We start from the raw sequence: 14,243 nt of genomic DNA on the forward strand, positions 1-14,243 counted from the left end.
TATGTTTAGAGGGATAGTATAGTACCAGGTGCCAAATTGTGTCATTGTAAAATAATTTACAACAGTTATGGCTCTTGAAAAGTTCAGATTACTGTGGTTAGTCTACAGAAGCTACTGTTCCGAAATGACAAGAAAGCAAAATTTTTTTGTGCCTTATACTATATTAGAAATTCCAAGACTATGCTACTGTGGAGCCATTTATTATATTTCATTAATTTTCACAGAAAAAAAATATAATCTGCTACTGCCCACACCAATTGCACTTCCATCTTGTGTGTGAAATTTCAATTTTTCTATAAGGAGGAAGGCAAAACCTTAAAATCACAGTCCACAGTAGCATTCTGAATAAAATTTTAACTCCAGAAAGGTGTATGTAATGTAATGTAGAAACGATAGTTCTTGAATACGTGGACTTTGCTAAAAAATGCAAAATGAAGAAAATGCCTTTAAAGATACAGAACTATTCCATTTAATTTGTTTAAATGGCCCCTGGAAAATATGTTGCGCCTTCTTGTATTCTGCAATCTTCTGTGAGGATGGCTTCGATCTTCCGCTTCTTTTTGGCCAAAATTTTGCCCGCTTTGTTGCATTCGCTGTTGTCTTGGCTGTGTATTCTTTGAAACTCTTTTCCAAATGGTGCGCCGTGTGTGTGCCACAAACAGTGCTCAACTTCTCAGCCATTATCTGAATTCCTTTTGTCCAGCATTTAATTTTGTTACTGCCGGGTCTGCGGCCATTTGAAACACCAGAGCTTGCCTAACAGACACGTCCGGCATCAGGGAAGACGACACTGGGCTGATCTCACGATCGCCTGGAAAGCCTGGAATGTGAGCCACTTTGCATGTAGTCGCTTGCTGCTCCAGGTCGTGCCACTCGGCTTCGTGAAATTATGCCACTTTCCAAAGCTATGACGTGGGCTTAACTTCAGGGCTATATTACAGATGCAAATGTGCAGACTAAAAACGACGAAGGGACCGTAAACTCTAGCACAACATCCACCAAAAACAGTGGCCAAAAGCAGTTTCAATGCATGAAGGTGCATGTACGAGGAAATTGGGCAATGGTGCAAAGCCTCACGTGGTGGGAAATTGTAGTCAAGTGAAAACACATCCGTGCAATAGTGCCTTCAGTTTTGCTTCCTTTGAGTTACTGCCCAGAATTTGATACTTTTGACTTCATTCATCAGCCTTTGCACACATCCTACTGGACCATTGATGCAACTGCTTGCACTTATAAAAAAGAGAGATAAATTACCTTTGAAATGACGGTAGCCATTTTATGCAAAACTTTTTTCTCACTGCTAATGTAGTTCTAAAATGGTCATTTCTTTTATCTGAGGCGCCTCCAGATCATCTAAAAATACAGATTTCCACTTTATTACCACGCAGGTGTGGCTGATATTTCGCTGGCACCTCCTTGAATAATTAAGGAACCCAAAAGTGCATGAAACTTGAAGCACATTTTCTGGTAAAAAAAATTAAAATTTTTTGTAACGCGTCTCTTCTTAAACATGTGAGACAGAAGGAAAGGCTAGTTTATTAGCGAACCTTTTTGCTAGTGTCTTGCAGCTGGGAGGAAAATTACATTTTGCTGGTGGAGAGCCAGAGCTTCCATTGTTCTACAAAAACAGAGAAAGGAAGCCACAGTCATGATGCAAAGTAACTTTTAAATCTCTGTTATTCTAGTGACACGAAATACAGTCGGCACTGGTTACAACGGACCCTGATAATCTGTCAGAAATTGTCCGTTTTATCCGTAGTCTGTAATATCTGAAACGCCTCACTTCCGAAACTTTCGACGCAATGTCTAACAACTTTATTGCAAAGAGTTAGTGACGAACGTCCAAAGTAAAAAAACAAACAAAAAGTCGCAGTTTCGCCCGAAAGACAAAGCATCGATTGCGATAGAAAATTAAGCAAGATAGGCGTGGCAGCAGCAGCGAGCGAATCGACCTTCATGCTATCTCTTGCTTCAACGCGAGCTAAACGTCGAAAGCACAGTACATACGAAGCTACCGGCACTGGGTGCACTTTTTCCACATCGCAGATCACTTTGAAGATACGGCGCCCACGCTGGCGAGCAGTTTGTCCACATAGCAGATTGCTTTCAAGGTACGGTAGCCGCACCATAAGCAGCAGCCGCTGGAGCAGAACCCCTCTCTCTCGCCTCCACCCCCCCCCCCCTTCCCGTGCCTCGCGCGCAAAGGAAGACGGTGGTTCCTGCCCTGCCTTACTCCCTCACAAGTGGGGTATTGAGCCGATATTGAGCCGCGATCGTCGGCTGACCCTTGCAAGTCAGTTGTCAGCCCGTGTCAACATGGCAAAAATATGTTTTATGCACCCGATTTTGAAAAATATTGCCGCTAATTTCGTCTCCTGTAACCGATAGTCCGTTATAGCGCGGTCTGGTAAAAGCGAACTTCGTTGCAATAATAAATTAGGTAGAATAAACTAAGGCTGAAATATGGTCCTTTATATCCGAACGTCTGTTGTACGTGGGTCTGTTGTAACGAGCATAGACTGTACTTTGAAAACATACTTGTGAAGGGAGATTTATGAGTGGATACCCCTTCTTGAAGAAAACGTATTGAAGCAGATTGATTCAGGATTGATTCACGGGGTTTAATGTGTTAAGCAACACTGGGATAACAATTCAAACTTTGTTCAAGTGTGTTCCAGGGCTCCTTAAGGTTGTAGGGTGCTCTAGTCTCGTATGTCTCCTAATGTTAATCTTCCCTGCAGGACATTTTCGCTATAGCAAGGGCCACTTCAGAATAGTTTTGCAGCTGTAATGAGGTATGTCACTAGCATTTTCGTCATAGGCATAGAGTTTTCATTTTCCTGCCCAGAGCAGGGGCACAGTGAGTGTCTCTTTCTCTCTCTCTCTGTATCTGACCTTCAAATCAAATTACATTCAATTACTATATACTAAACTTAATTTCATTGTTTTACGAGCCAAAACCATAATCGGATGATGAGGCATTACGTAATGCAGGACACCGGATGGATTTCTTTGGCTCTTTCGGCCATTTTCGTGGTTAAATGGTGGTCAGTGGTCGGTAGCTGGGTTTGGCAAGGAAAAGATTCGTTTTATGTGCTCTCTCAAGCACATAAAAGCATACATGCTGAAGCAGTAGCTCTTCTGGGCTCACCCCCTTAGTCATTTTGATATCTGCCAGCATCTGTTGCACGAATTTGAAAGTGCTTTGGGGATCCACAAAGAAATTAAAAAAAAAGAAAAAGTGATGTGCCCTGAGTGGATTCATACCGCGATACCAGAGAGTAACAATCCAAGTTTCACCTCTCGGGTACACAGTCGATGCTACATAAGAGAAATGCAGTAGACTTTCATTAATTCAACTCTAGTAATTTGATTTTTCGGTTAATTCGATCGTGACCAAAAGTCCTGGCCGTCGCCCATGTATTTCTATATGCCAAAACTTTCCTTATTTCGATCCTAAATGGTCGACCCATGAGATGTTCACTTGTGGCAATGTTGTGAAGGAATGATAGAGACTGAGGGCAGACACAGCCATGACATGTGCAAAAAAGAAAAGGTTTAGTTCTCAAAGGATGCAGCAAACAAAGAAACAAAGTGGAATACGGGACAGTAAATAAAGAGCACACTGGAGCTCAGCAAAATAGAGTATACTAGCAAAAAAAAGAAAGAAAGAAAGAAAAAATACATGCATCGAAAGGCAAGGAATTAGATGTCACAAAAGAAAAACACCATTTTCTATGACCCCTATTGTGTTACCCAGCCTACGTGCAGACTGTAATGTGTCAATCCATTCATGACAGTAATGAGAAATAACCATGAAAACAGGAGAAAAAGTTGTTATCTACTGACCAGGACATTATCTGTCAGCTGGACCTTGTTCAGACAAGTTGATTTGGGTGTTTCGATAGTCCAGTGATTTTGGTTGATGACATTGAGTCCGACAAAGCAGACAACTGCAGTAAACAATCCGCTCCCATGTCTGACGTGAATGCATAACACTTCCACTTTGGACTTTATAAAGGTAATCTGGGTGATGTTGGGCCAAATACATTGGGCCTGATGAAGTGCACTGCCACACTACAGTGGTAAGCCACTTGCTCCAGTCGCTGACGTGAACCTGTGATGCTTCTGCCGTCCGCACTGGCCGCTGGTGAAACATCAACAGCCTGCACAGCCGAAAATTCTCAACCATTTCCTTACAAATTGCAGCCACTTGGTGCAAGAAAAGGCCACACCTCTCAAATGCCAGCGTCGCACTCTGAGAGAATGAGGTCCCCAGGATATGAACACCTACTTAACATGAAGATTCTTTTCCATTTTTGCTACCACATAAAGAAGTCTGCAGGACTTCCTTCATCCATCTCTCATTAATACATCTAAACACCCTCATTTTTGAACATTTTGACTTCCACAGCAACCACGCAGCAACTTAAATTTTGCCACTGTGGGGCGGGGGAGAAGGAGAAAGGCCGTGGCAGTTATTGGCCCTGACGAATACAAGTCGCATTGTCGAAGTGCTGGTTCTAGGGACATCACTTGTTCGACTCTGCCTGACCTCTTCATGTGAATTGGAGAGAGAGTGATTTTCTGTGAAGTGGGGGATAATGGAGCGTGGCTCAACAAAGAGAGAGGCTGCCGTGTACAACACAATCGGGATGCTGTTAGAAAAGGGCGTGGGCTCAATTACTTATCCTCTCAGCTAGCGGCACGAATTCATGATTTACCTTGCAAATGTCCTAAGTAGGTTGTGCTAAATGTTGCTACTGCATTGAGGTGTCCATGGCCATTGTTGAGGTGTCAGTCGTCGCAGGTGTGGCCAACAGGATTCTCTTCATTTCTTTCTTCCAACTATTGGAAATAATTGCTTATTCTGGAACAAGATGCGATTGAGCTGATGCTGACGTGTAGGTGTGGTCTTTTTTCGTGCGGCAGTCCTTTCTTTGCAGAAAAGGAATTTTCCCTGTGTGAAGGGGGAGGGGGGGTCCGATGACCCCCTCCCAAGGAATGTTCGGCGGGCGCACTGGCCCCTCTGCAGCCACGTAATTGACAGCTGTGACTTAGGTGCTGGTACCACCTCGCTAAAGCCAGACATGATGCTTTTCTCAATTTTTTTTGTGAATTGTTGTCAATTTGTTAGTGCAGGTGCATATATCTATTGTGGCTATTTTATTTTCAGGCATTGCTGCTGTCACCAGAAGTTCTGAGAGCATCATTCTGTGAATACCATGAAATGCCTAATGTGCTCATGTTGAATGCTTCAGCCACAACAGAAAGTTTTGTAAGTATTGAACACTACCTAATTAGCTTTCTTATATAACTTGTGGTGTACTTGTAAGTCTTCTTCTGAGCATGCTAACTGCCAAGCACTGTACGAATTGCAACTTCATTCTTCAACTTCGTTCTCACTTGCGCTGTGGATCTTTTTGAGTATTGCTGTTCATTCTAATCTGATGACAAGTCTTTGGGACTGAATGGGTTTCAGTGCTATGGTATCAATACTTGTGTTGGCCCTACAGCTACTCCTGTTTTTCAGTTAGCAGTAAATGAAACATCAAAAAGTTGGTAGCAATGCTTCTGGCAGTATCAACAAAAGTGGGTTGAACAGTCAACATGTTGGTTATTGAACCTCATTTTGCACTGCATATTATCTTGCCAGTGCATAATTTAACTTTTCCTGTCGCCATTGCTGTAGTGTCGAGGAGATTATAGAACATCTCCTGTCCTTTGAATACGAAAGACTTGACCTCCGCACAACTCACCTTTCACCTTTCGCAAGATCTGTGGAGCATGGCTTCACATCGCAGCTGCAAAAGCTACAAGAGCGCTACTGCAATTTCTAAAGGCTACCAGACTGAGTGACCATCTGTGATATAGAGCAGAGAACTGTCACTATGTTGGTCATATCAACAGTGAACTTTCTCTTCTTCTGTTAATATTTTCCTCCCCTTTCCCATTCCCCCAGTGCTAGGTAGTCAACCAGGCTCAGTCATGGTTAACCTCCATGCCTTTCATTTATCCTTCTCCTCTCTCTCTGTTTCACTTCACATTTTTGGGGAGACAAGAAGGCTTTGTCACCATTTGCTGCTTTGTACTGTGGTTGGTGGGGTATAAGGGACCTTAGTCTCAGGGCCAACTTTATGTTGTGATAACTTTTTAGATAGAATGTCATTTCAATAATGCACTGACAATTAGTTTAAAGTTTTTGTTGATAATAAGATGAAATGCTGTTGCTTCTAAGCAGCCATAGTGTTCTGGGTATTGTGGTTTTGCATGTGAGCTATACCACAGCTTAAGGGGGGATGCGGGTCTTAAAAATTGAAAATCGAAAAAAAGAAATATTGATTTTTCGGAACTACTTGTTTCGGCATCTGCAATGCCTAATCTACACCGTATCAAAACAATTTGCCTCAAAACGTACCCTAGTGTTCAAAAGAAAATTATTTTGTCACTGCGGACGGCGAGAAATGACGCCAAAATCGCACAGAAACACCGGAGCTCACAGAGCTATTTCTCGTCTTTCCCGCCGCTGAGCGCTGCCATCTTGCTTGGTATCGTTTGAAAGCTGAAAGTGCCTCCTTTCAGTTCCTTCATCCTTGCCAACAATGACTGCATAGAAAAAGCGAGAATGTAAAACAATCAGGGGCTGGTCTGATGAAGCTTGCGATGCACGTGGCCCTCCTATTGGCTCACTGCGTGAACACACTGAGAGGCGCCTTCTGACTGGCTGTTGCTATGGCAGCTAAGCCTAGCAAACGAGCTTTTCTGCTAGGCCTGGCAGTGGGTCACTTCGAAAACCGCTGATACACCGTTTCTTTGTTCATTGTTTTACGAATGTAAGCGGCAAATCAACCCTCTCTAAAAAAACATTTGGAACCGAACACACGTCCGCAAAAAACGAAGCGCAAGCCGTATCTGCTTCCTACGGCTTGAAATGGGAGGTGGTTATACCAAGATTCAGACGAGCCGACAAGATCGTGCCGGAGATAAGTCACTGCATCGCGCAATCTCATACCGCATCGGTAATAATGCAGCAGCGAAGCTAACCACTCCCCACTATCCCCGCGTGTAGGTTTACTTTGGAGGCCACAGATGATGTGCCGATGCCGATTACCGTGCCTCTCGCAAGTACGCAGGTTCGTGCTGGTGCATTCCAGATTCTGTTAGGAGCCTATGGGCTACCTTCAGTGGTCAGGCGACGCAGCGATCGACTCGGCCGTCAGCGCCACCGTGTCAGTTCTGTGAAACACCAAGGCGCCACTTCTATGCAGGCGTGCTTTTGCAGTGCTTGCTTGGAACATGTCAGTCGTTCTAAATTGTGGTTTTAAGGCAATAAAAAACATCGAGGCCCATTTTCAGCCACCGACACTTGAGAAAGGATGCCAACTTTACGACTATAACCATTAATTTCGTGTCACAGAAGTAAACAGCGCGGACATCGCTGCGAAGTGCTTAAGTTAATCTAAATAAATTATGGGCTTTTACGTGCCAGAACCGCGATCTGATTATGAGGCACGCTGTAGGGGGGGAATCTGGAATAATTTGGACCACCTAGGTTTTTTAATGTGCACCTACCTTTTAGTACATGGGTGTTTTGGCATTTCGTCACCATCGAAGTGCAGCCACTGCAGCCGAGATTTGATCCCGCGACCTTGTGCTTAGCAGCCTAACACCATAGCCACTAAGCAATCACCGCGGGTGGCAAAGTGTTTGTCACAACAAAGCAAGCATGCTTCCGACGTTGAACTCAAAGGAAGTTAACAAATCATTATTTTATGCCACTTAAGTGAGCAAATATAGCCATAGACGTTTCTCAACTGTCATTTGTTGCTTTATTAGTTGGAGCGTGCCTTGCACCTCACAATTGTTGAGGTTTGGGCCAATTGGCAGGTAAGTGCTTTTTTTCTCCCTTGACAAAGTGCCTCGGGCGTATTTTGGTATTGTCGTTTGTGCTCGAATGTCGGAGGTCATCACCGCTGAAACATAATAGTGAGCAATCGGCTGAGACTAAGCAATGCGAAGACTGAACAAATGTGTGCTAGCGTGCGCGAGAAAAATGATCAGTTGCGAATACTCAACGTGTGCTGTGGTGCACTCCAACTTTAGTTCGGTTATTTTAAGCGTGTGAAAATATCGGCATGAATGAGCCCGGTTCCAGCAGTTGCGTCTTGGTTTTGGTACAGAAAGAAGCTGCATGTTGACTTATTAATGCACAACAAAAAAGCACAGTGCGTACAAAGCTCCAGGACGGAGCGCTTACGAAGCTAGATTTGACACGTAACAGCCACTGCGTGTTTGTTTTGGAGTGAGCAAAGCTAAACGACTATTAAACCTATTTACAACAGTGGGAACCAGTTCACGCATTTTTATGCAGTTGTCGCTTTAGTGTATGTTTTTACGGATGCTGCTGCTGGTTCTTTCTTTTTCCTTCTTCTTGCATTTATGTCTTAGTTCGTTTAACGAAAATTCGCAATAGCAACATGAACTGCGACGGTCCACTTGAGCTGCTGGGTTGCTTTCCACGGTTTCGAAGGGAACCGGTACAGTTTGATGCCTACGCCCCCTTTGCGGTTGTGACAATCCTTAACGCAGCAGTATCTGCGCTTATTCTTATGGTTTACGCTTCTCATGGATGTGCTGCCGAGAGGCCGTGGTGAATCAATTGAAAAAATTGGAAAAGGAGGCTTCCAAGCGGGCCTGAGCGCAGTACGGGCAATGGTGAAATGGTGGTGAGGGCCTACTCGCAGGTGCTCACCGGCGCTGCTAGGTGGCGCAACATGTGCAACCAAACTTCATTGCAGGGTGCCCATACGTGTGCCTAATATCTAGATCAGTGGAAGAATTTAGTGCTTTTAATTATACTGTAATTATTATTTCCAGATTTTTAAGCTTGAAGTTTATATTTTCCCAGTATTCTTTTCGGGTTTTTTTTTTTTCTCTCAAGTATACCCTTTTTTAAAGTCTCAAATGTTGGGATCAGCACTGTGTCCCTTCTACTCATTCAATTATCGTCATTCTTTTTTTCCCTGGGCAGGCTAGTCAGAGAGTGCAAAAAAAAACTATGATATAGTGTCTTAGAACACTGAAATATTTTGAAATCCTGTAGAAATCACCAACAAGAATTCACATTTGTAAAGCTGCATGCAACTTTAGAATTTCATAACTTTGGCTAAAGTACAGATACAAACATCCAAGTACTAACTTGCAGTGTTTGAACATCCAGGAACATGCATGCTTACTCTTAGCTATCCTGTTGCAGTGCATTTCTTGCAAGCCACATTATTTTTTCTTCCCAACTTTGGTATTTATGTGTGATAATCACAATTACTTTATTGGTATTTGCTTAGCTTTATAATGTGCACTGGGCCTCTGGAAATGTCTGCATATTCTTAAAAACACTTTATTTTAATGAGAAATTACTACAAAGGCCCGTAAGAAAGGACGTACTTAGGACTATTGTATTCTGTCATATATTTTCTTCCAATTGAGATATTTGAAATCTAAATACATGTTTGAAATCGACATTCTACAATATATCTGCACACAAAAATTTAAGCAACATATGTTGAAAAATAAAAAAAAGTTTTCATGACCTTCATGCCTCTTTAATGTTTGCCATAATATGACAGGAAGAATAAGAGACTTGACAACCGTGACCTGTATACAAACTTGAACTTCTGTGTAGGATCCAGTTGCGTATTTGCTGTTTGTAGCCACTGTTGTGACATTTCAAGGTTATCAACATGCACGTGTTTAGTTTTCTGTGAAAAGGCTCATTGTTATTTCCATTGTTCTGCATAGTAATTAAAGCCAAGTTAAAACATATTGTCAGAGCTTGTTTCAGGGGAATTTTACTATTACATATTGAATAGAAATTATTTAATACAACATTTTTTAAAAATGAAGGGAGTGGATATTCTACTAGCAACCGGCGTAGTCACTCGCAATAAATTTTGCTGGCAGTTTGTCCTCATTGCTTAGCCATGATCAAGTCACTAATGCTGGCAGAGTCAGATAATATAGGCAAGTGGAGGCCTCAGTTGAACACCTAAGATTATAATAAAGTGGGCGGCACAGGAGTTCCATAGCTTAAGGGGGAGTGAGGGGATCAAAGCTGGAACCAGGACAGTCTGTGGGTTGAGGGCTGACTCCAGAGCATGCCAGGAGTGTTTGCAGACAAACGATCTTATATACTTTCAGCAGGAAGTGGCCTTTGCACCAGTCCTGGTTCTAGCTTTGCCTCTTGCCCCTTTTGGTGTCCTTAAGGTGCTGCCAAAGTATGGTAAATAATGATAAGTTTACATAGTACAGTGCTCACGGAATGAAATGGGACACGGAGCATTCAGTAGAACCCTACTTATGTGCAAAGTACGCGAGAGCACCATGTCATGTCGCTAGGAATTCGGTCACCAAAGGTGACGAGGACTCTGATGTCAGTGTACGCGCCAGAATTACGTCGATGTGACACGAACTGCAACCAGTTGAAACGAAAGTATGCGCATTACTTAGCCCTAAATTGACGCGTTTCATTCCGTGAGCACTGTACATGCACAAATTCTCACTTCCCTCATGGCCTAACCGAAACCAGTCAATGGGGACTAACTGCTGGCAAAATTTATTTAGAATGATTCTGCCCGCTGCCAGCAGAATATCCTCTCCCGAAAACTGAAAGTGAAAGTACCCAACATGGGCAGATCATGTCAAGGTGTACACTATTTCTACCCGTGTGTTTTTTGGGCACCTTGCCTTTGAACTTCAGTACAGTACATTATAATGAAAAACAAGATCTTAAGATGTCTTTATAAATAAAGTAATTATGTAAAAATATGAAATGGTTTGAAGACTTTTTTCCCAGAGTGTTTAATGACCCAGAAACAGTTATCCTTAATTGTTGCATTTAGGAACCCTTGTCTCATTCTGGCTTGCATTGTGCAGCAGCAGAACAAATAATTTGTCTGTGAAAAAAAAAGCACTTTTTTTCCTACTGAGCCAGTAAACTTGAAAAAATGTGTTTGATGTGTGTTTGAATCAAAATGCTTCTCTCTGGTTCAAGAATGTAATGGAAAAAAATTTTTTTAGAACCTGGCATCAAGGAAGTTTAATTTCTTAGCAGCTCTCATGATCCATTGTCTTCTTTTGTCATCAGCAGCACCTGTATGAAAAATAAATGTGTGTCTGTTTATAAAGCTGTGCTCATTTATTCAACTTCAAAACAAAATTTTTCTTTTGATGAATATTTGATGTAAGGTTTTATAAACTACATTTGTTTTTCCTTTAGTTATTTCAAGTCCTTTGTGGAATGAACCCTTGTTTTCGTCCAAAGTCTTAGTGTCGCTGTGGCTGTCTGACTGGATGCTTGCATTCCTCATTTCTAGGCTGATCTTCATATCCATTTCTGCAACCTTACAAGTAGTGAAACAGCACTGTTGTCTTCAGAGCTGAAAAGACAAGTAGACCGCAAGAAACTTGCTGATACAGTAAGGAAAACACATTTTTATTGCATTTATTCGAGATTTCATCATTTCACTGCCATTTGCCATGATCCGACTTGATGAGAAACAAAAACAAAAAAAAAATTTTTTTCTTAATATTGTTGCTGTGTAACTTATTTAGCTTCCTAAGCTATAAATCCCCAAGGATCCAGGAATGACAAATGTTCTTAGTTTTACCTACCTTAAATATGAGAAAATAATTCAACTGTGCACTGTAGGGGTTGAGACGACGGACGTCGGGATGAAAACCACAACTTGGGAGGATTTATTCTACATTATGTACAGGAGAGGTGAGCGACAAGTAACATTCGTACAGACATTACGGGCCGGCAGCAACTCGGACGCTGCGGCCCGCGGCAAGAAGTTCGAGAGAGGTGAATCAGGGAATGTTCCAGAATGCTCAGGTCTCTCTGGAAGGCTTCTTATAAACCCTTCGAGCACTGTAAGTCACGTCATGTTTCACCAATGGGAGAGTCCGCTCTGATGACGCCACTTTCAGCCAATGGTAGGCGCCCGTGTCGCGGTGTCGCACCTGGCGGCTCTCTGCGGTCTTGCCTCGCAGACTGGCAATGCACTTCTAACGAGGAGAAGGGGAGGGCTACTCATGCTCCATTGTCGGAGGCCCACCTGCTAATCCCGGCGGCGCACGAACTTGTTGGCACGTGAACTTGTTGCCTTAAACTTGTTTGCTCGGCCGCTCCTCTGGAATGTGCTTTCCTGCTTCGGCATTCCTCAATTAGCTGTGCTGCGACTCGAAGTGGTTTGGGGAACTCGAAGTAATCGCAGGAAACAGCTCCATATCTAACAGCTCGTCCTCGCCCCGGTAGTTCTGAATGGCCGGTGAACTCAATTCGCTGGCCATGAGGAACGCTGATAGAAGCTGCAGGGTACTGGGGTCGAGCCTCGTTTGACGAACTTCGGGATCCTTGGCCCTGGAGAACAGACGTCAAACAAACCAAACAACACAGCGCTGCCCCACGTGTAAGCGCAGGCTCTTCACCCCTGACTCGCCAGGCTATTACTGAGTCAAAATCAACCCTGATCTTTTAGTTCCCCAATTTTGACAAAACAGTTGTAACCACCCCTCCAAACAGCCATCCATTTCTCCTTGAATGCCGACAAGACCAGAGTACTATTGTTGTTGCAAAACAAAAGGGTCGTCGACGATGCAAACAACAAATGAAAACAGCCGAACATAACTTAAGTGACCTAACTACACGAACAGCATGTTTCCAATCTATCGCAGTGGCATACTTATCGCACGTAATGGTGCCACTGAACAATCTGGTCAACCTCACAAGTACGTAATCACAAGCGCACTAGCCTTGTGGTCACTAAACAAAACGCGTACTTGCGTTGTAGGCAAACTTTTCACTTACGCTTACTCACGTTTCTTCCCTGAAAGTCCTACAGGACACGTGACATAAACGAACAATTAAACTCGCGGGAGTTACACACTCCGCAGAACCCTTAAAATAATGCGTCTTTTAATAATTCGTTCCACGCGTACTTATCAGAGAAGTCAGAATACGGCTGCCCTCCACACACACTAGCAACCCAGTCATAAAGTCTGCTTCCTTCCGTCCACACAGGACACGCGCTAATGGAACTAAGAACGCTTCTCCGTGCAAATCATGCACTCACTGAAAATCTACGCGCTTAACCTGAGAAAATTCAACACTTAAAAAGAAAGAAGGTTAAATAACACACGCGCGTTACCATAGGCCTTTCGACGATAACCTTGACCTTCAGGTTACTTACATACACACAAAAAAAGAAAGCCTATATACTTATTAATGAACATCTCGCGAGACTACAGGTTTACATAAAACGCGTCTTTCAAATCTCGAGCTTCTCGAACGAAAACACAAACAAAGCTCATACGTTTACATATTGAAAGAAATCCTAGTCTCAAATCGCGAAAAACTTTCCGATGCTCAAAATAAAAAAAAACAAGACACTCCATTTCTACGGAAGGGCTCTTCGCCTCCCTTTCCAAACGCTTATGTCTGACTCATACTCTGAGCCGTCCTCGCGGTGGTCGCGGCTTGAAAGCTACTCTGGCTGCCGAGAGACAACAAAAGGGCTGACTAACTATCAGCTCCCCCAAGACGTTACGGTCTCCTGCCAATTTGCGTCCTCGCGCCCTGCTTTCAACACAAACTCGATTGACCGCGTCGCTACTCCCCACCTGGTCTCGTCCTGCCACCTTGCGTTTCTTCGAACTGCACGCTGAGCTATGAAAAGAACTACGGAACGACGAGGAGATTAACTGCCCCGTGCCCTTTGTCCGCGTCCGTGCAGAACATTCTTCGCGGTCCCCCTTTGACCGGTGGCTTGAACGTTTTCGATGCGTCAACATCGTCCGAGACGACCGCATCTTTTTCCTCGCGCTCTGCCCATTTGGGTTTCTCGCCATTTTTGGCGGCGCTACATTAATTACCGTCTTTAGGTCTTTACCGCGCTTCTTTTTACGGCGCTTTCTCTTTGCACTCGCTTTCATGTCGCCTCGTGCCTCGTGCTGGCCGGTACACATTTCGTCGGCCCGGATCGGTCTCTTACCCGTACAGTCTGAGTGATTTACATTTAAATCTACTCTCACTTTGCCTCGACTGGCGGACAGCCCAACCGACTCTGGCACAATGCAGCAGGCTTTACTTGAGTAAGACAACTCGCACTCTAGCGAACTGCCCTCTACTACATTGCCCAGCTCATGCTGTGCATCGGCACACAGCCCGTCGGCATCGATCGCTG

At 43.6% G+C, this 14,243-nt stretch overlaps 1 protein-coding gene across 2 annotated transcripts in view; it reads left to right on the forward strand.

Moving 5' to 3' along the window:
- The window catches only part of LOC135906151 (ATP-binding cassette sub-family A member 2-like), a 256,013-nt gene that overhangs the window by 43,099 nt on the left and 198,671 nt on the right, over positions 1-14,243 (forward strand). For both annotated transcript variants that reach the window (XR_010565654.1, XM_065437385.1), the window contains exons 7-8: positions 5,177-5,278; positions 11,373-11,474. Coding sequence is in view for 1 of the 2 variants with exons in the window: in XM_065437385.1 (XP_065293457.1) it covers positions 5,177-5,278; positions 11,373-11,474 (204 nt within the window). In the remaining variant the exon portion in view is untranslated. The remainder of the gene's footprint in view (positions 1-5,176; positions 5,279-11,372; positions 11,475-14,243) is intronic.

Source organism: Dermacentor albipictus, chromosome 1 (assembly GCF_038994185.2).
Source record: "Dermacentor albipictus isolate Rhodes 1998 colony chromosome 1, USDA_Dalb.pri_finalv2, whole genome shotgun sequence".
In the NCBI taxonomy this organism is placed as follows: Eukaryota; Metazoa; Arthropoda; class Arachnida; order Ixodida; family Ixodidae; genus Dermacentor; species Dermacentor albipictus.